We start from the raw sequence: 21641 nt of genomic DNA on the forward strand, positions 1-21641 counted from the left end.
GATAAACAAAAGAAAGGGAGTGATTCGGGAGCATTTTGATGGGTGTGACCTGATAAACCTAAGCTCCTTGTCTCACAAAGCAATGTTATCCACAATATTTAATTTGTTGTTGTTGTTGCTTTTAACTCTTATTTTGATATCATGGATCAAACTCATATCCTCTTCTATATGAAGCATGTGATCTATCACTGACCCAATTCCTGAAAATGAAAAAATATATAAGCAGGTCTTTCTAAAACCTAGCCAGTTAAATTTGAAGTTTTAGATAGAAAGCTAATGTCTATACTTCACCCTCAGTATTGTTCAAAAAACACAAAGTAAGGTGAGACAGAAAAGAATATTGTAGCCAGGAGTTGATGAAACTATGGCAGGATATACGCAGTAAATTTGGACTTTTTCTCATCATAGGATGAATACAGATTGCTTCAGCTTTGCCAGTCTCAGCTTTCAAAGCATAGGATGAAATGAAACCTCCAATGACTAACAGATTGGACATTATATATTTACATTATATATTTATATATTTTGAGATACTTCAGAGTTTATTTCCTAATTCTCTCTTATATCTTCATAATTTATGATTACATTTTTTTTTCTTTTTGGGTCACACCTGGCAATGCACAGGAGTTACTCCTGGATCCGTGCTCAGGAATTACCCCTGGTGGTGGTCAGGGGACCATATGGGATGCTGAGAATCGAATCCAGGGTGGCCTCGTGCAAGGCAAGTGCCCTACCTGCTATGCTATTGCTCCAGCCCCTGTGATTACATTTTTAATTATAAAATTTTTGCACAAAAATTGAAACTATGAAGTGTAAACACCAAAGAAATATATGAAAACAACTATAATAAAAATATTTTACTTATTTTAATTCTGTGTATTTTTATTTCTTCTTAAAGGGAATTTTATGGCTTAATAACTCTAGTACTATATGGGTTTATGTGGTATAAAAACAGTAGTGGAATAGACTGAAAAATGGGAAGAATAGTCAGAGTAAAATATTTAGAAAATGTTTTGTGGAACAGATATTTTACCAGGTGCATTCTAGAAAGACATTAATTCTATACATCACTGAGATTAAACCTATTGTTATTTGACTTTGCTTATAAAATTAATGTTTTTTAATAAAATACATGGTTTTGTAGTTTTTTTTAATAAAATGTACATTTTATAGTTTATAATTTGAATTTTCTTAGTTTGTAGTTATGAATTTTTCAGTTATGTCTACATATCTCTAAGGATAAAACATTGATGCTTATTTGTTTACTGTGTCCTATAATTTAATTATAGTCTGTTTAATTAATCAGAAAAGTTTGTACTTAATAGTATGATGGAAAAAGAAAACTGATCAAAGTCGCCAACCTCACACCCAACATACACCCTCCCATCAAACTATGAAGATATATTAATTGTAGATTAATAAATTATCGAATGGTAGAGGAACATACAAATGAAAGTACACACTTATTTATCTAACTGCTTGGTTTTAATATTTTTTTAGTCTCACAGATTTATTTCAAGTTCTTTTAATTCATGGACATATCTACCAGAATATCTTTAATTCAGTTGAAAGCATGATAAAAAAAATAACAAAATATAGCACTGTAGCACTGTCCTCCCATTGTTCATCAATTTGCTCTAGCTGGAACAGTAATGTCTCCATTGTGAGACTTGTTGTTACTGTTTTTGGCATATTGAATATGTCAGGCTTTGCTGTGTGGGTGGTATACTCTCGGTAGTTTGCCAGGCTCTCGGAGAGGGGCAGAAGAATCCGACCCCGGTCTCCTGCTTGCAAAGCAAACACCCTACCCGCTGTGCTATTGCTCCAGCCCAACAAAATATAACATGTGTTAAAATTTATAAAGCAAGTTATGAAATATTTAACTGCATACAATATTTATTTTTGAAAGTGTTTCATGTTATAATGCATTTGAGCAGAGACAAGAAAATATCAGTCAGAACTTGTGGTTGTGTTTTCATTGTCTTTAATGATCCACAAATATAGTTAGGACGTAGAGATTTATTTTTCTATCAATAAAACAAGACCCAGGGCTGGAAAGCTTCACAGCGCTGAAGGAAAGAAGGCCTTTTGTGTTTACACGCCAATTAAAAATGAAAAAAAAAAAAAACGGCTTAGCTGTCTCAGCACCTTACTGTACTAGAACAGTCTCTTCTAGGGTTTACTAATTGCCTGTGTGTTTTTCTAGGTTGAGGGAAAGCTAAGAGAATGAAGGCTCTAAACCCCCAGTGGAAGCATGATATGGCGGAGCAGAGCTGGTGCTGAATTGTTCTCTCTGATGGCTCTATGGGAGTGGATAGCCCTGAGTCTTCATTGCTGGCTTTTAGCGGTCGCTGCTGTTTCGGATCAGCATGCCACAAGTCCCTTCGACTGGCTCCTCTCTGATAAGGGACCCTTCCATCGCTCACAGGAATACACAGATTTTGTGGACAGAAGTCGGCAGGGATTTAGCACAAGATACAAGATATACAGGTATGAAGCATAGGGAAATAGACTATATTTCTTCCTTGATGTTGATATATACATATAATCTCCAGTGGAAAAATCTCAGCCAGGCAAAGGGTTGTTGTAAAAGATATATTCCTTGACCATTTGCCATAGTTGTGTTTTCTGGTTATTTAAAAGTCTTTGTGAGTCATTTACTAAGTTTAGGAAGTTGTTTCTACGTGCTCTTGTAGATGTCACATGGGAAAACAAAACAAAACAAAAAGGAACCCTAATCTCACACAGAAAAAGCAGTTTGCAGTGACAATTCGCTTCTTTTCCCCAAATTATAGAATGCTTCAGTATCTCAAGGTAAATTTCAATGAACTTTAAGACTGAGGTTCTAGTTTTAGAATAACCAAAACTGTTAACTGACTTTTCTTGAGTGGCCTTTTCTTTCTACAGTATACTATTGTATATTATGTCTTTTCACTAAAATGGAAATGGGAATGGCTTATATAGTTATTGAATTTAGTATACTCATTCCTTTTTTATTATTTATTTATCTATTGCTGAGAGATACTTGTGCTTTCAGAAGTTAGAGGAGATGGCACAGGGATATACTTTTAAAAGCAGATGAACTGAAAACAATCACACAAAAAAAAACACAAAAAAAGATTAAGATATATAAACTTTTCACCTTTATTGCCATTTTTTAAATTGGAATCAAAATAAGTTGAACAAAAGAAATCATACATTAAATCCAACAAAATTCCCCATTCCACAACAGCCCATTAAACACATTTAAATAGAGTGTATAAGTGGTTGCCTAAAATGATTTGGTAATATTAAGTCATGAAGAATGCTTTACAAACAGGTTTGGTTTGTTTTTCATGGTAAACATTTTATTTCCCAGTGATTGGCTTAATGGTTTATGTAGAAGTGAAATTTAGTTTTGCATTTTCGTGCCTTTATTGATACGGATATTGTTATATAAATATTTTATTTTATGTTATATGTGCACCAGAGGGCACTGTGTTTCCGGTCTATATAGAATCTATTCCATAGCATTGTGAGTGGTTTATAAATCTCATCAGCAATGAATATTTACAGAAGGCTAGAGACCAAATGAATTCCATGAAGCATCTTAAATTCATTGCTATTTTCAAAACAAATAAACAAACAAAATACCAAGGAAAGCCTTGCTCCAGGCAGTCAGAATACTGTCAGGAGTTTATAAAAAGACTTCCATTGGAAAAAGAATAAATGACAAATATTATGGATTTTCTTTTGGAGATGCTGCAGGGACTAGTCAACATATTATGATGTTTGTGGTACTCATTTCTGTGTGCGTTTGTTGTGTTAGCCAGCTTCCCTTCACATATTGTATAAAGCTACTTAAGTTTATGATTGCAAGAGTGACTTACATTGTAGTATTCTGCAAGAGGATTTTGAACAATGTGCCAAACCAGCAGATGCCAGTGCATGTCTTCATGATCTATTGGAAAGTCTGAGTGTTGTCTTATGTGTGATTATTGTGGTTCAGATTATTGGTTTGTCAGTTGTGAGTTGCAAATAAGATTTGACATGTCTGCAGAGATCTAGGCTGAATTAAAAGAGACATTATTTTGAACACTTTAGTGAAATCTAATGAAATAATTATGCATTGGGGTTGGTTTGCATGATATATATTCTTAGTTTTCAGAAGATTCTGCTCCTAAAGCTCTTCTTTAGCCCTGTACTATCTGCTCTTGCAAAATCTGTATCTTAGTGGCTTTAACAAGTATATATGGAAATAATATACTTACAAAAAATGGAATAAGGTATTGCTCTCTAATTACTGGAATATGTTTTAATATAATTTGCAACCTTTTAACTCTTTCCCAAAGATACTATGCATATTAATTATTGCTATGCAATGCACAATTTAGTATAGTCATCAGAATTCCTTTTGTATCAGTCCACTAAGGTGTTCTGTTTTTGTCTAAATTTGGGGCTCATATCTGGCTGTGTTCAGGTTTATTCCTGACTTTGTGCTCAGAGATTACTCCCAATAATGCTTGGAGGGCCACATGCAGTGCTGTGCTGAGCATTGGCAGATATCCCACCTCTACAATGTCTGCCCGGTCCTGCTTTATAATTTCTTAAATTTAATTTTAAATAATCATCTTAAATATAATTATTAGAAACTATCTTTCCCAAAATTCTAAAGTTGTGACTATTCAAAAACATATAGAAAACTAATATTCTTCTATTTTAGGCATAGATTTATTTAAAAGACCATTTAATATTGAAACATGATTTGCTGAATTTCAGTGATGTGTATTATTACTATCATGAATGTCTTCATAGTGGATATTTCATTGACATAGTTTGGAAAGGCTTTTTATTATGAATGTAAAACATAATAAGCCTGTTAAAAAAATTAGGTCAAGTCTCTTTCAGTTGTCTTTTCTTATTTCATCTTCTTCTACAGAAACATCTTTTCCTCTTCACCTTGAATAAAGAACTGTAAGATCATAACAATTGAACATGAAAAATATTGTCATGGGCTTCAGTAAAAATAACAAAGGTGCTACTTATTTTTGACAGGTGGAATTTTAATCTAAATCTTACAAAGTATGTGTACATGCGTTCTTAAATTAGTATTTGTTAGAGTTTTTTTTAGGTTTGATTGTTAAACCACATTATTGCTCGGGTGATTGTTTGATGAGAATATCACAGACTTGGAGAATCTAAAATGAGATTATTAAAACATGCTATTTGTTTAAATATTTAAAGTTTGGTTTTTAGTACCTTTCCTTCTTTGCTTGATAATACTACCTAAGAACAAGGAAGTGTTCTCACTTTTAAGTAACTGGCTGAAGGCATTATTTTTTTCTGAAGCATAGAACAAGAACACTTTTGGCACCTTAGTAAGTTGAAGCATTGCGATATTATGTTCTAGAAACATCATCAGGCAATATGCCCAGGAAATGTTTAATTTTTTCCAGGACATGGAAATCCTCATCCTTGTAATAAATTATAGGAGCTATAGACAGAATTCACTTTTAAAAATACCAAATCAGATACACTTATCTTGAACAACAGATATGAATTATAGGGTAATAGGGTGGTCATTGTTATTTTTCAAGTGCATTTGGTGTATATAAATCATCTCAAAAACACCATATTTTTTTCTTTGGATATTCCTATCATGCATTTGTTCTGCCATGCAAGTGAGTCAATTGGAGGGAAATTGATGCTGTTATTCTCATAATAATTCAATATAATAGATAGTCATATTACTGCAACTTTAGGTTGCTTCCTCAAAGTAATTTTTAAAGCAAAAGTTTAATGAGAATAGTAGACAGCTGAGATAAATATTGTATCTTATCGATGCTTTTTGTTAGTGACCTGAGAAACTGTACTTATAAAATATATATTTAGAAAGGAAAACATAATCTGGAGAAACCAAAGAATAATGTTATAGTAAAGGAAGTATACAGGAAGTAGTTTATAGGAAAGGGGGAACTATTGCACAAGTGGCTCACATTTTAAGAATAATATATCTATGAACAGTAAGTTTAGAATTTAAAATCTGTATTATATACATACATTTATGTATATTGTGCATATACTTATATACATACTGTTTATATCATACATATTCTTATATTGTATATACCGTTTATATTATACATATTTTTGTATGATATGTATACTGTCAGTGTCACTGTCACTGTCCTCCCGTTGTTCATTGATTTGCTGGAGCGGGCCCAGTAACGTCTCCCATAGTGACACTTGTTACTGTGTTTGGCATATTGAATATGTCCGGGTAGCTTGCCAGGCTTTGCCATGAGGGCGAGATACTCTTGGTAGCTTGCCGGGCTCTCCGAGAGGGGCGAAGAAATCAAACTCGGGTCAGCCATGTCAGCCGCTTGCAAGGCAAACTCTCTACTGCTGTGCTATCGCTCCAGCCCAATATGTATACATTATGTATACATTTATGTATAATATATGTATGTGTGCAATATATGTATAATATACATATTTGTGTTATATACATAGAGTTCCCATGTGTAATTATCTGCATCTTTGTAACTATTTTTTAAAAATATTTACCAGGTGAATTGCTCTACATTTTTTTTTTTGTGTAGTCAGATTAGTCCATTTTCCCAATAAGTATGTCCTTCTATCAGTTTTACATTTTTTGTTGTCAGCAGAAAGACAAAATAACATTTTGTTAGACTGTACACATTAGGCTCCCACTAAAACTTGCCTGCTTATCTACCTTACCCTTTGTATTTTTTCTTCATTGAGATGACCTTGGCTTTTTGACAAAGCTTAGTCAGGGAACAGGGATCAGGGAGAGGTGAGGAAGTACTTGTACTATGAACTTGCATTGAATCTGATCTGAAAGAGACCTCTGAAGAAGTTCAGGAACTAATACAAGAATAGGCTTCCCATTAAGTATAACACAAGCAGGTCAGCTGAAGTTTTTTTTACTAAAGAGAAACTAGACAGCAGAAATTACTAGCTAACCACTTGAAACCATTTTACAATCCCCAGCCTCAGAGGAATTGGTGCAAAGTTGAAAATGCTTGAGGGACTCAAGGCGACACAAAGAATACAACCAGATAAATGCCACAATACTGCCCACAGAATCATGAAAACTTACAAAATGTTGCTCTAAGAATGTAGATTTTGGAATGGTTTTCTGTCTACAATATATGATTTATAGAAGCATTATTTAATTGGAATATCAGCTGGTCAGGTGTTTATTGTTGATATTTGCCTGTTTCTTTTTTATTATTATTGAAATGACAAGTTTTTGTATACAAACTTATGGGACCTCTATTACCAAAGTGTCAAGCCCTCCACCATTATATCTCTAGGTGTTCCCATCTGCTCATCAATCTATCCAACCTCTTTTTTCTCCCCTTGGTAAGTTCAGTTTTCTTGTCAGAGTCCAGGCATTGTTGGTCTGTCTCTGTTGCCATTTTGAATATCCTTGCTTTGTTTCTCTATATATACCACATATGAGTGACATCTTCTAGTGTTTGACTTTCTCTGTCTGACTTTCTGAACAGAGTATCTTATAGTTTTGTATAATAATAAATGATAACAAAAGGCAAGCCTTTATCTTTTCTCTCAAAGATAACCGTTTCATTATGTCTATTATAGATATACACATTTATATCTAAGTAAACATGTATACACACTCATATAACTTTATTTTTTCTTTTTTTGCATCTCACTGGTGATTCTCAGGGATTATTCCAGGCTCTGTACTCAGGAATTACTCCTGTAAGACCTTATGGGATTTCAGATATGGAAACATACCCACTGTAGTATTTCTCCAGCCCCATCAGATAATTTATTTATCTATTTCTCTGTGATTGGACATTTATTTGGGTTATTTCCAGGATTTGGTTGTTGTAAAGAACACTTCAATTAATTTATCAATTATAGCCTTTCTAATTAATGTTTCTGAATTATTCAAATTGATACTCCAGAGCAGAATCACTGTATCCTACAGGGTTTCTTTCTGATTTTTTTGTTTAACTCATTGAGGAGTTTTTTTTTACTTTTTTCATAAAGGAGTATATACCTGACATTTTTTATACACAGTGAACAAGGTTTCCATTTTTACCATAAGCTTGTAGCATTGGTACTTTCTAGATAATTTTTGGTTATTTTTTTATTGCTGGGCAATACTTGAAAGTATTCAGGTTGTGATTCTGACTCTGTGCTCAGAGATCAGTTCTGATAGTGGTCTGTGATCCATATGTGTTGCCAGGGATTTAACCAGATCATCTGTATGCAAGGCAAGTGCCCTGCCTGCTGAACTATCTCTCCAACCCTGAGGAATTTTTTAATCTAGGTCATTCACATTGCTATGAGATAATGATAAACCATTATCATTTTGATTTGCTTTTACTTGATAATAAGTGATGATTAACATTTTTTTCATATCCCTCTTGAAAATCTAATTGTCAGCTTTGAAAAAGTGTTTGCTCAGCGTTTCCCATTTCATATTGAGGTTGTTTTGTTGTTTAAATCTTTTAGTGTTTCTTATGTGTTACAGATCAGCTGATACACTGTCAGTTAAATAATTTTTTGACACATCGATGTACTATCCAGAAAACCAACACAGGATAGGGAAAATTTAATTCATATACTATATTTCTTAGGAAAATCTAGGTACTAAGAGAATTTCATTATTCTACATAAGTAAAATAAAACAGTAATAATACCCCGAGCTTGCAGTATATGAGACTGTGTTTACCACATAGTATGGAGGATATGCTTCCTGAAGGAATGAAGTAGCACTGTAGCACTGTCCTCCTAACGTCTCACAACAAATTGTGAGACTTGTTGTTACTGTTTTTGGCTTATCTAATACATCACAGAGAGCTTGCCAGGCTTTACTGTGCAGGCAAGATGCTCTCAGTGGCTTACTGGGCTCTCTGAGAGGGGCAGAGGAATTGAACCCAGGTCGCTGCGTACAAGGCAAACACTTTACCCTCTGTGCTATTGCTCCAGTCCGAAGTAATTGATAAAAATTACAAAAGAAATACAATTGTATTATTTAAAATCTCAGTGGAAGCTGTGTTGGCACTGTAGCTCAAAAACAGAGTACTTATACAGCATGTGTAAGAAATCTAGCCTTGATGGGGAGTACTGAACAAAAGGATAAGTCAAAATAAAATAAAGATTCAATGGAAGTAAATGAATGAATTAATAAGTAAATAAATAAAATAAATGAAATAAATTCATTTTAATGGAAGTAAAAATATAAGTATATATTTGGTGGAAATAAATATTCAGTGAAATAAAGATTCAGTGGAATAAACATTCAGTAGATACCTTCCCCCTTGATACCTGCATGCTTTGATAAGCGTACAGACTTGGCCTTCTAAACAAGGTTTAAGAAATTGTCATTTAATTATGAAACAGATGAGATAAAATGAAAAGAACAAGTTGAGATGGAAAAGAAATTTGTAAGATAGTGTAATGAAAATAAAATGAAATAAACAACAAGAACAAAAACTACATGGGCACTGGTGGAAGGATGGGTATTTGATCATTGTATAATTGAAACCCAAGCACAAAAATTCGTAAGTCTACAACTGTACCTCATGGTGTCTCACTAATAAAAATTTTAAAAAAAGACATCTCTCAGAGTTACTTGGAAACTCTTGTCACGATTGAATAAAAAAATGTCTGTATCTAGTTCTGAGGAAAAACAATGCTTAACATAGAAAAATGATGAATAAGCATAAATATCTTGAGTTTATATCTCAGATAAATAAATACCCAGAAGAAAGACTATACTAATGAGTAAAATTTTAAAGCAATGACATATATTTAAATTATGAGTTTGGGAACTCAGGGAAGTATAGCAAGATGTCCCCAGGAAAAGCCAACCTTTCCCATGAGTCCAGAGAGACCATTTTATGATTACATCTAAGATATAAAGTCTATATCTCTATGTGTATACAAAATGACTAAAAGTATTATTAAGAAATAAATTCTATATGATTGTTTATAATGAATTACATTAAAGAAAAGGAGAAAGCAATATGTGCCTAGATGGAATTCTTCACCTGGTTGCATCTCCTAGAAGGAATCTAGAGTTCTGAATCCCCAAGACGAAACACTCACCTCGGGTGGATCTCCTAGAAGAAAGTCCCTTGAAGAAGGGGCTTGAAGAAGGTTCATTGTTAATGTTCAACCACACCTATGTGTAATTGCTGAACCCAACCTTTCCAAATTTTTCTGTAAGTTTTTTCTATAAGTTTCCTGATTGATCTGAATAAACTGCTGCTTATCAGCTTGTGGACCCATCCTTTGTCCATTAGCTCGGGCAAAGGTCATTGGCCCCAAACACTCCAGGCGACCCTAGTCACTGTGGGGGTGATAACTCAGACAACTGGAACCTCAGGGGTTTAACTCTGGTTATCTCTGCCACAACATAAAAGGAATTTGTAGCAAAATGCAGCATCATTCTTTAAAAAATGCATTCAAATTCATAAAATTTGATTTTATTCCTACTCAGGATATATTTCAACACAGTGTTTTTGTCTTTTCTGTTTTAAAAACTTTAACATATGAAGCGATTATCACATTGAGTGAGTTAGGAAAGGGACATACAGAAAATGATCTCCATCCTATGTGGAATATAAAGAAATATAGTAAGGAAATAACAAATGTCTAAAGGCGAAACAAACTGAGAACTGATCTTCAATAGGAGGTTTGGCAGTGGGGAGAGCAGGTCAGGGTCACAGTATGGGAGGGACATTTGGACAATAGTGGAGGGAAGTCTCACTCTAGTAGATGGTGTGGTGCTAGAATTTGTATTCATGGAGCCTTGCTGTATTTGTATGCATGGAACCTTGCAGTATTATAAATCCCATTGCATAAAAAAATAAAAATAAAACCTTAGCACTACTTACTTGAGATATCAACTTAAATAATTTAGTTATTTGCTCCTACAAGAGAAAATTAAATATTAGCAGTATGATTCATTTTATTTTCAAAGACTATTCAATACAGGGTAATTCTTATGTATTCTTCCTAATACAAACTTAAGTGAAATCAACAGAATTCTCAAAATTAGCAATAGACGGCCCAAATGACTTTTCCAGGGCTTTCTTATTTTTGTCAAGTAGTTAAAGGCATGAACTTTATAGTTCATCCTATTATGTTTCAAATTCAATGCTCTTCTCATTGAGTATGAAAGTTCTTGACTCAGAGGACACACATTGTTTTCTGCCATTAATCTATAGTGTTTCCTCAGATTATTTATTATTTAACTTTTAGAGCCCACTTTCCTCATTTGTCAAAAATAGAATGCCCATTTTCTCTGGAGATTCTTTGAGTTCTGAAGTACAAAATTTTAATTGTAAAATCAAAAAGTATCATTAGATAAATATTAGGGTAAAATAAACTGGTTAATTTTTTCTATTTTAACAATATGATTTAAGTTCCTATTATATATGTTCTATTTTAATTTAATACAATTTTATATTTTGACAAAGTCCCTTATAAATTCTTCTTTTCAAATGACATAGAAGAATTTTCCAACTAAAGCAATTCCCTATTTTTCATATACTATTTTGGGAGAGCTATAGTGAAAAGGGATAGAATTTTCCTATAGATTTTCTATAAACCATCCAATTAGTCAGTTAGAATGTTTTATAGTAAAGTGATATAGTGATATAGTGATATAGTGAACTTCCATGCTTGCGTTCCAGTTACACAATGATCGAGTACCCATCCCTCCATCAGTGCCTGCTCCCCACTCAGTTACAAAGCTTTTATAATTGAGTTTCAGTCAAAGAATGTTCCAATACACATCTCTCCACCAGTGTACATTTCTCACCACATATTTCCCCTGTATCCCTCCTTCCAACACCCTCTCTATGGTAGGCACTTTTCTTCTCTCTCTCCCCCACTTTCCTCTCTCTCTCTCCCTCTCTTTCTCATTGTGCGCATTATGCTTTGCAATACAGATACTGAGAGGCCATCGGGTTCCTCCTTTGCTCAGTTTCAGCACAAGTCTCCCATCCAGATCGATCCCTTCCAACCATCATTGTCATGAGGAAATTTCAGTAGTAGAGTAGAAAACCAGTCAAGGATTTTGAAATATAATACTCTTTTAGAGATGTTTACTGGAAATTACATATAATCACAAATATACACATAAAATATGCTATGTGACAATAAAGTGTATAAGATATGTAAGATATGTTTTAGTCTAATAGTGAATTCATGTTTGTTTCTACTTAAATAAGAAAATGAACAGAATTGCTATTCCAAGCAATTATTTATAGAAGAAGAAATTACAATTATGACTTTTTGGTATTCAAACAAGTAATTTATTTGGTTATTTTTCTCTCCCTTGTTCAGTCTTACAGAGCATTCTGATTCTTCACCGTCATTATCTCTGTGGTCTTCTTCCAAATTATAGCTGCCAAAACTAGCATGTTATTTTTCTTTTGTTATCACCATTCTAGTATTTTGAATTGCTAATATCCATTTAAAAAAGTCATCCACTACACTACTCCAAAAGTGAAAAGTTTAAAATTAGAGGAAGAAAAATTAGTAATAATACTACGTTAAGGAGTTTCTTAATTAGAAAACCCTTTTTAGTGTATGCATATGTATATATGTATGAGAACAATTATTTGCAAAATTATCACTAAAATATAAAAGGTTTTAAAACAACATTGAAGTTCTTTCTTCCATGATATAAAAATGATTGAAATATATTTATATTAACTTGCAAACGTTAAATATAACTTGAAATAGCAATCATAAAATTAGGATAGTGCCGTTTTATTTGGATAATATTGTAATTTGTGTAGGTTTAAGATAATGGAGTAAGAAAAAATAAAATAGATGCAATATATAAAATTTCATATGCCCATTTTTTTCTAATATATAAATGTTCAGATGTCCAATTTTTTCTAGTGTTAAAGCTGAAACTTATTCTATGCCTGTATGATGCATAATCCATTCTATTTTTTCTAATATCTATAATTAGACTTTTTGAAGTAGTAGCTATCAAGTGCCTTAAGATGTAAGAATTATCAAGTGAAATTTATTTATTTTACAGAAGAGCTTTATTCTATTTTATCTTATCTATGTACTGGTGTTTGGGGTCAAACCAGGCAGTGCTCAGGGCTCGCTCTTGGTTCTCAACTTAGTGGTCACTCCTGGCTGTGCACAGGGCACCATATATGTTTGGGGATTTGAATCAGAGGATTCTGCTATATCTCCTTTCCCAGAAGAGTTTAATTTAAATAGGTTTGATATATATATCCACAGGATTGCCACACAGACTCATAGATACATCAATGTTAAATAACTATTGGTTGAAAAATTGCCAAGGATGTTTATGCTTATTAAATTATCTTTCATTAGTTTTCTAAGTATTTTGATAAATCAGAGAAATATCAAAATATAAAATTTATTGTATCAATAATCATTATACCAATAAATTATTATTTTATCAATAATTATCATGCCAAAAATTTATTATATCAACAATTGTAACAACAAAATTATAGAAATAAGGATAGAAAAATTTTAAGGTTATTATGGCCATTATATACACAGATTAAATGATCCTTTCATTTTTAATCTATTGGAAAGAGGCAAAGAGAATGGCCTTAGCACGTGTGTCTGCATGTTCTTTTTCCACCAGACATTTCCCTGACTGCTCACTTAAATAGATATTAACAGCAAACTAATTAAACTACCTTTCCTGTCAGTCTGAAATTAGCTAAGGCTCTCTTCTGATGTGGCCTTGTGTACTGACTGTCTTCTCTTAAAGACACACACAACTATTATACTGAATCATAAGGGAAAAATTAGATTTAAATAAACACTGCAAATTAAAATTTGTTACGCATTTCATCACAATATGTAACCTTTCAAAGATTAACCAGTATAATGAAAAGTGATGCCTTACATTTAGTATGGAATTCATTAAGAATAATCACCCATGTTTATTATGGAAACAAGGAAGTAATAAACTACTTTTTAATCCCTTTTCAGAAGTAAAATTTTTAACATAATATCTTTGATTCTCTGGACAGAACATTTTCTTTCTATTCACCTAACCAAATTAATGATATCTAATTCATTGAGTCTAATTCCTGTTTGTAATTGCATTGCCAGCTAGGTTGAACTTTTCTTGTATTTTGTATCTTGAACCATCGCCCAATACTAGTCCTTCGCTGCTTATTCACATGCAATTACTCAGGCTTCCTATTTATATTCTATTTTGTATAAAATATTATTTTTCTTCCATAGCTTACACAGCAGAGTTTGACTCTCTTGCATATGCATATTGGTCGTAAAAAAGTAATAGATCAACATATACGGTCCATTTTACAAATAAACTAAGAATATTCTATACTTGAATGTTTTATATTTCATCTTAATGGAATTCCTCCTATAAATTCATTTATCCTTCTGATTGCAGTTTTGGAAAAATAAGAGTTAAAAAATGAGCTGTCAGTCACATTGTGAAAATGATCTATTGAGTAGAGATTCTAATTTTTTGTATGCACTCAAACTTCTTTATCAGCCATATCAAAAACAACAAAACTGAACATAAACCACTTTCTCAGAGTAAATCTAACTTCACAATCTGACCTGCACTGGACAGATAATGAGACTATAATTTTGTTTTTCTGCTAAATTCAGATATCCCTATGTTTCACTATAGAGACACCAATGTTATTAAGATTAAGGCTTCAGCTGTCCTGTCACTGGGATGATTATAAAACACACTATGTGTGCTTTATTTTCCTTGAAAACTTGAAAGAACACTGAACTCAGATGCACTTGACCTCAAAGGCTTCAAACAAAGTACTATGAATTTTTACTACTTTCCAGACTTACCCACCCTCCAATTTCCCCCATGAGGGTGTCATTTTGAAACCCCATTAAAAGTGAATGGGACATTGTAGGAACCTCCAAGGTGAGCTCTGCAGTTTCAGGTGTTTCGGGGGATGTAATTTAGGGTGCATATGGAGAGTCATGGAGAGGAATGGCTGAGATGCATCGAGTGACCATGATCACAAAGTTCTGCTGGCACTGTTCCTAAGGTCACTGTTCCCAGAGACAGCCTGATCCCAGCAGACCTGGGTATTGTACCCAGCAGCATGAGAAGTCCAGGAATAATTTACATCTGAGGACCCTTATTTTAGATTTTATGGAATGAGCACATAGCGTGGCATCCATCCACGTAATACACTGTTACCCCAAACTGCCATAATACTGTTACACCCTAACTGTTTTACAGCCTAGTGGTGGCTTGTAGGTGACATATTAGGGAGGTAGGACAGATAAGGTCCTCTCTGGTGGTACTTCAGAGAATAATTCTGGCTCTGTGCTCAGGAATAACCCCAACAGTATTTCAAGAGAGGTAATACAAATACAAGATTGAACTGGGTTAGCTAATGTAAGGCAAATGACCTGTACAATCTCCCTGGCTCCCTGTTTAAGAAGGTTGTGAAAATGATGGAGAAATTCTGTGAATTTATATTTCACCAAGATTATTCACTTAAATTTCTTTCTGGTTGTCTTTCTGCCAGAACCATTTCACAACGTTAGTAGTTACATACTATGTTGTTAACAAATATAGAAATCAAACATTTGTGAATATGTCATAGAATTAACCACATTTTTCTTTGGAATATGTATTTGATTTATTTTGAATACAATTTTGTAATGAAAAACTTCACTTAGTCAACATCATACATGAACAGAAAGATCTCAGTGTTTTCAAGATAGAAATTTCTAAAACAAAATATACTTTTAATAATCTTGTTAAATGTTTCTACCTATAAATGAATTTAAATAAAGTAAGATGTATAAATTAAAACATTAAATCTATTGAATAGTAATGGAATTTCTATTGTTGATACTGCCGTGATCATCGTTTTAGTTTTGTTAAGTTATATGAAGCAGTTTTTTTGAAATTTATACTAAAAAGATCTCTGATAACTCTTGAATATTTTATATTTGTATATTCCAGATGGAAGCTGTTTTTGAAGTACTTGATGAAAAAAAAAGTCTTAGTTTCTTTTCTTTTTTTTTTTTTGAAACAATCCAAACTTGGGATGTGGCTTAATAGTAACTGAGAAATTGAAGACTTTGGTTTCAATTCCTATTATAATCCTACACACACAAAACAAAACAAAGACAAACTTTCAGAACGGAAAAAAAATTCAATATAACAATAATAAAATTTATCCATGACACAATAGCTTATGATTTTGAGAGTTGCTTTTGCTCTTATTTATTGACTGCAGTTGTCTTGTGAGAGAAGTTTTTGTTTATCTGGAGTGAAGATAATATAATTGATAAAGATTGACATTCTCTACTTCCTTTGCTGGCATCTAACACACGAGATTAGGGTTATACTTTAGCCCCCTAGGTTGGCTCTGTTTACATTTTGTACTTTACTGTTTAGTGCTTAGGTTCATCAAGTTATCTCCCTTCTGGTGTCAGTAATTCTTATAAATTAGATTATCACACATCACAACATCTTTCTACCATTGCTTCATTCAAAATATTCATGCAGGCGCACATGCAGATTCTTAATAAAAATAATAGCAATGAACTGTCACTTCTCCTACCTCGAATAAAGTCTTGATACAATTTTTAACACCTGCATTAATTGATTAATAAGATACATTGAAAACAAGCATGACAGACCACATTCATAATTTAAGTAATATAAACAAATCTCTTTTTGCTTCAGTCTCAAATATCTGATGTGATTTTGATTGACAATCAGTAAGTTTCAGGTACTGAAGAAGGTACCTTCAGTACCTGAAGGGTACTATAGAATACTGTAGTACCCAAGGGTACTATGGGGTCCCTCTTTATCCTCATTCCAGGGCAAATGCAGAAGTGTCCATAGTTTTATTAAAGTAGATTGCAGCAGCACGGTAGCACTGTAGCACTGTCCTCCCATTGTTCATCGATTTGCTCAAGCGGGCCCAGTAACGTCTCCATTGTGAGACTTGTTGTTACTGTGTTTGGCATATCGAATACGTCACAGGTAGATGTTCAGGCTTTGCCCTGCCGGCAAGATACTCTCGGTAGCTTGCTGGGCTCTCTGAGAGGAGTGGAGGAATCGAACCTGTGTTGGCCGTGTGCAAGGCAAACGCCCTACTCACTGTGCAATCACTCCAGATTGCAGCAGAAAATAGGTTTATGATGTTTTTCAGTTTTATTGAGCCGAAAGCTTTAACAACCATTCTGTCTCCTCTCTTGAACAGACAGAATTGCAAACAAAAGCAGATGGGACTTACCTTGTTTCAAAGGTGTCTACCCTGAAACCCTATGTTCCTCCACTGTTAAAATTCTAGACACTGAAACATTCATGGAACCCAGGAATATGGAAGTTCCTGTTCCTGACGGACCACTGGCCAAATATAAGTAAAAACCAGTTTGCAACATAGACTGAATAGTGCCACCCCTTGATTTTTTTTTTAAATTTTTATGTTTGGTTTTAGGACCACACCTAACAGTACTCAGATACTTTTGACTCTGTGCTCAGATATCACTCCAGGTAGGTTCTGTGGATCATATGGGATGCCAGGTATTGAACCTTGATAAGCTGCATACAGGGCCCTACCCATTGTACTATTGCTCTGGCCCCAGTATCAACTCTTTTGAATGGCCAAGAAGGGTGAACATAAAATTTTCAGTCAATAAATCATCACTGGTTCTTAAGGTATATTACGTGGGAAATAAAAGCAATATATACTGAATGAAAGAAAAATATTTCATGGATCCAGTTGGAATAAAATCCAATGCTTTTATTGTTAATTTTTTAAAAAAATATTTGGTTTTGAGGTCAAGCCTGGCATTACTCAGTACTCAATGCTTCAAGTACTCAATATTTTATTTACTCTTGGCTCTGCACTCAGTAATTACTCCTGGTGGTGCTTAGGGGACCATATAGGATACCGGGGATTGAGTCAGATCGGTCTCATGCAAAGCAAGTGCTGAACAGCAGTACTGTCTCTCCAGTCCATAGAATGGAAGGCTTTTTTTTTTTTTATTACTGTGTAGGAGATGTGATTTCTTGGCATTAAACATTAAAGCTATGCTTGGTGAGTCCACAGTTTTACTTGTAGGTGAATGGAGGTTTTTATAAGATATAGATAAAACATGTTTTGTTCTTTAGAAAATTTGATAATTATATTTTTTTGTATTTGCTAATTAGGTTTAATTGTACTGCACTGTAGAGCTGTCCTTCCATTGTTCATCAATTTGTCCTTCCATTGTTCATCAATTTGCTCGAGGGGGCCCAGTAATGTCTCCATTGTGAGACTTGTTGTTACTGTGTTTGGCATTTTGAATACGCCATGGGTAACTTGCCAGGCTTTGCAGTGTGGGCGACAAACTTTTGGTAGCTTGCTGGGCTCTCTGAGGGAAGCGGAGGAATTGAACTCAGGTCGGCCGGGCTGGCCGCATGCAAGGCAAACGCCCTACCACTGTGCTATTGCTCCAGCCCATTCATTGTACCATTCATTGTACTATTTTTCCAATTTATTGGTACATTTGTGTATGAAAGTATTTGCTTGTTATTATGTTCTCCCATTATCTTCAATATTTTTGTAATATCAGTTGGTCTTTATACTAAAAATAGTTACATACATTGGCTCGTGGATTCTGAAAATTATTGTATTTTTCAATTTTTCAAAAATGCAAACATGCTTTTAAATAGCTTACAAGTTTATGAATGCAGTTATTTCCATTGATACATTGTTAATTAAGAGTTTAATAAAATTCTAGTTTAATAATCTATAAAATAATTATTTTAAAGTAAAATTTTTGTATGAGATTTTATTTATTTATTAAATGTAGGGGTACTGCTATTTATTCAGCCACTGATTAGCTGATTGAATCGGTTATGAACTCCACCTTACTTTTTTTCATTTTTTATAATTTTAATTATTGAATCACCATGAGAGAGTTACAAAGCTTTCGGGTTTAAGTCTCGGTCATATGATGAAAAACCCATACCTTCACCAGTGCCCATTCTCCACACCCAAAAACCCCAGTATACTCCCATCCCACACCCTCCCCCTACCTGTGGGGCAGATGATTTCCACATTACTCTGTCTCTACTTTGATTACATTCAATATTTTGACAACAGACCCACCATTATTATTTGGGATTTTACCCCGACACTCAGATCTCTGAAAAGGCAACAGTAGACAATTTGTGTTCTATTGCTGATTATGAATAACATATGATGTTGCGTGGCTGCACTAGTGGCCATGTGATTTTGAAATTCCAAAATTTTAACAATTAAAAATGGAGGGATTTCTGCCAAAACCTGCTGGGTTCTGAGATTTGTTCCTGAGTCTCTTGGATCATGGCCGTTAAGCAGCTTGATCAGGAGCCAGAAAGGCCATTTGTGGGCAGTGACTTGGGGTCTTGTTGGGATAGGAAAGAAAGGGCCGACTCCACCCCCATCCCATGAGGCTTCGCATGTCTCATCACTGAGGGCCCAAACCTGACTGTCCAATGGCCTCTGGCGGTTGGCCGCCACTGAGCTGCCAAGAGGAAGCAGGTGGAGGGACAGCACCCTTTCCCCGCTGGGGTGGCCCAGTGACAGTAACCTACTGCGTGGTCTGAACGCTTTCCACCAAAAGCCGCTGGGTTTCAAGATTTTTTCCTGAGTCTCTGGGATCATGGCCATTAAGCAGCTTGATTCAGAGCCAGAGAGGCCGTTCGTGGGCGGTGACTCGAGGTCTCGTTGGGATGGGGAAGAAAGGGAGGGCTGTCTCCATCCCCATCCTGTGAGGTCCTGCGTGTCTTGTCACTGCAGGCCCAAAACCTGACTATCTAGTGGCCTCTGAAGGATGGCGGCCAGTGGACAACCAAGGGGAACAGGCCAAGGCATGAAACTTATTCCCACCTGGGATGGCCCAGCACCAGTAACCTACTGCAGGGACTGGACACATTTCTGCCAAAAGCCGCTGGTATCCATGTCTCTGGGATCATGGTCATTAAATGGCTTGATCAGGAGCCAGAGAGGCCTTTTGTTGGTGGCAACTCAGGGTCTTATTGGGGTGGGAGGGAAAGGACCGGCTCCACACTCATCCCGTGAGACCCCACGTGTCTTGTCATTGCGGGCCCAAACCTGACTGTCCAATGGCCTCTGGAGGATGGCAGCCACCAAGCCAATATCTCAATGTTCCATACTAAGAAGAAACTGCAGTAGAAAGCTTTCATGACTTTTTCTACATGTCTTTTAGAATTGGAAAACACCCCTTATAATAGTTAATGTTATAAAGCTTAGATAAGACAAAATCATAACATGAGGCTGACACCCAAGGACAGTAGATACAAGGGCCAGGAGGATTGCCCCATAGCTGGAAGCCTATCTCATGTACGAGGGAAGAAGGCGGATGGAATAGTAAAGGGATCACTAAGAAAATGATGGCTGGAGGAATCAGTCAGGATGGGAGATGTGTGCCGAAAGTAGATAATGGACCAAACGTGATGACCTCCTAATGCCTATATTGCAAATCATAATGCCCAAAAGTAGAGAGAGAGTATGGGAAATATTGTCTGCTATGGAGGCAGGGAGAGGGTGAGGAAGGGGGTTATACTGGGGAGATTGGTGGTGGGCAATGTGCACTGGTGGAGGGATGGGTGTTTGATCATTGTGTGATTGTAACCCAAACATGCAAGCTTGTAGCTTTCTCACAGTGATTGGTGATTCAATAAAATTAAAAATAAATTTTAAAAAGGCAAAGTCATGCAATATTAAAATATGTTTTAATTATGCGCTTTAGTTATGAATTCTTGCTGTTTCCCCACTAGGCCTTTGCCATCTGACTTAGATACTCTCAGCCTTTTTATAATTTGAATTTAGGTAGAACTAAACACATACTTCCTCTTAGAAACAAGGGAGAGTTCTAGGTACAAAAACAGGAACATTGAGCTGGGGGAGAAGGAAGCTGGAATAAAGGGATCACTAAGTCAATGATGGTTGGAGGAATCGTTTGTGATAGGAGATGTGTACTGAAAGCCGATAATGGAACAAACGTGATAACCTCTCAGTATCTATATTGCAAACCATAATGCCCCAAAGGGGGGAGAGAGAGAGAGAGAGAGAGAGAGAGAGAGAGAGAGAGAGAGAGAGAGAGAGAGAGAGAGAGGAAATTGTCTGCCATAGAGGCAGGGGGAGAGTTGAAAAGGGAGGTATACTGGGGACACTGTTGGTGGAGAATGTGCACTAGTGGAGGGATGGGTGTTAGATCATTGTATGACTGAAACTCAAATATGAAAGTTTTGTAACTGTGTCTCACAGTGATTCAATAGAAAAAAAAGAAGAAAATGTCTATTTAAATAAAAATGCCTTCATAGGAAAATGTATTTGATATTATTTTCATTCACACTTGATGTTATCTATCATTAATTCAAAGGATAGCTCCACATTACTAAATCTGATGAAATCCTCTCTATCTTGTAACAGCACAGGATCAAATAATAGTTAAAGAGCATGATATGCAATTTTAAAGCAGTGATACAAACACAGGAGACAAAGAATAGAACCAAGAAAAAGAACTTTTGTAATTGTACTTAATATCTAAACAAATATTTGAGTTAGGACATGACAGTGAATAGTTTATTTAATACCTTTAACATTTTAATTTTG

General features: G+C 34.8%; 1 protein-coding gene across 2 annotated transcripts in view; it reads left to right on the plus strand.

Annotated features, from left to right (window-relative positions):
• Nucleotides 1-21641, plus strand: part of BRINP3 (BMP/retinoic acid inducible neural specific 3) — a 444317-nt gene that overhangs the window by 18734 nt on the left and 403942 nt on the right. For both annotated transcript variants that reach the window (XM_056110519.1, XM_056110520.1), the window contains exon 2: nucleotides 2207-2490. In XM_056110519.1, coding sequence (XP_055966494.1) covers nucleotides 2255-2490 — 236 coding nt within the window. In that variant the 5' untranslated portion in view covers nucleotides 2207-2254. The remainder of the gene's footprint in view (nucleotides 1-2206; nucleotides 2491-21641) is intronic.

The sequence above is a fragment of the Sorex fumeus genome, unplaced genomic scaffold (genome assembly GCF_029834395.1).
Source record: "Sorex fumeus unplaced genomic scaffold, SorFum_2.1 ptg000010l, whole genome shotgun sequence".
NCBI lineage: Eukaryota > Metazoa > Chordata > Mammalia > Eulipotyphla > Soricidae > Sorex > Sorex fumeus.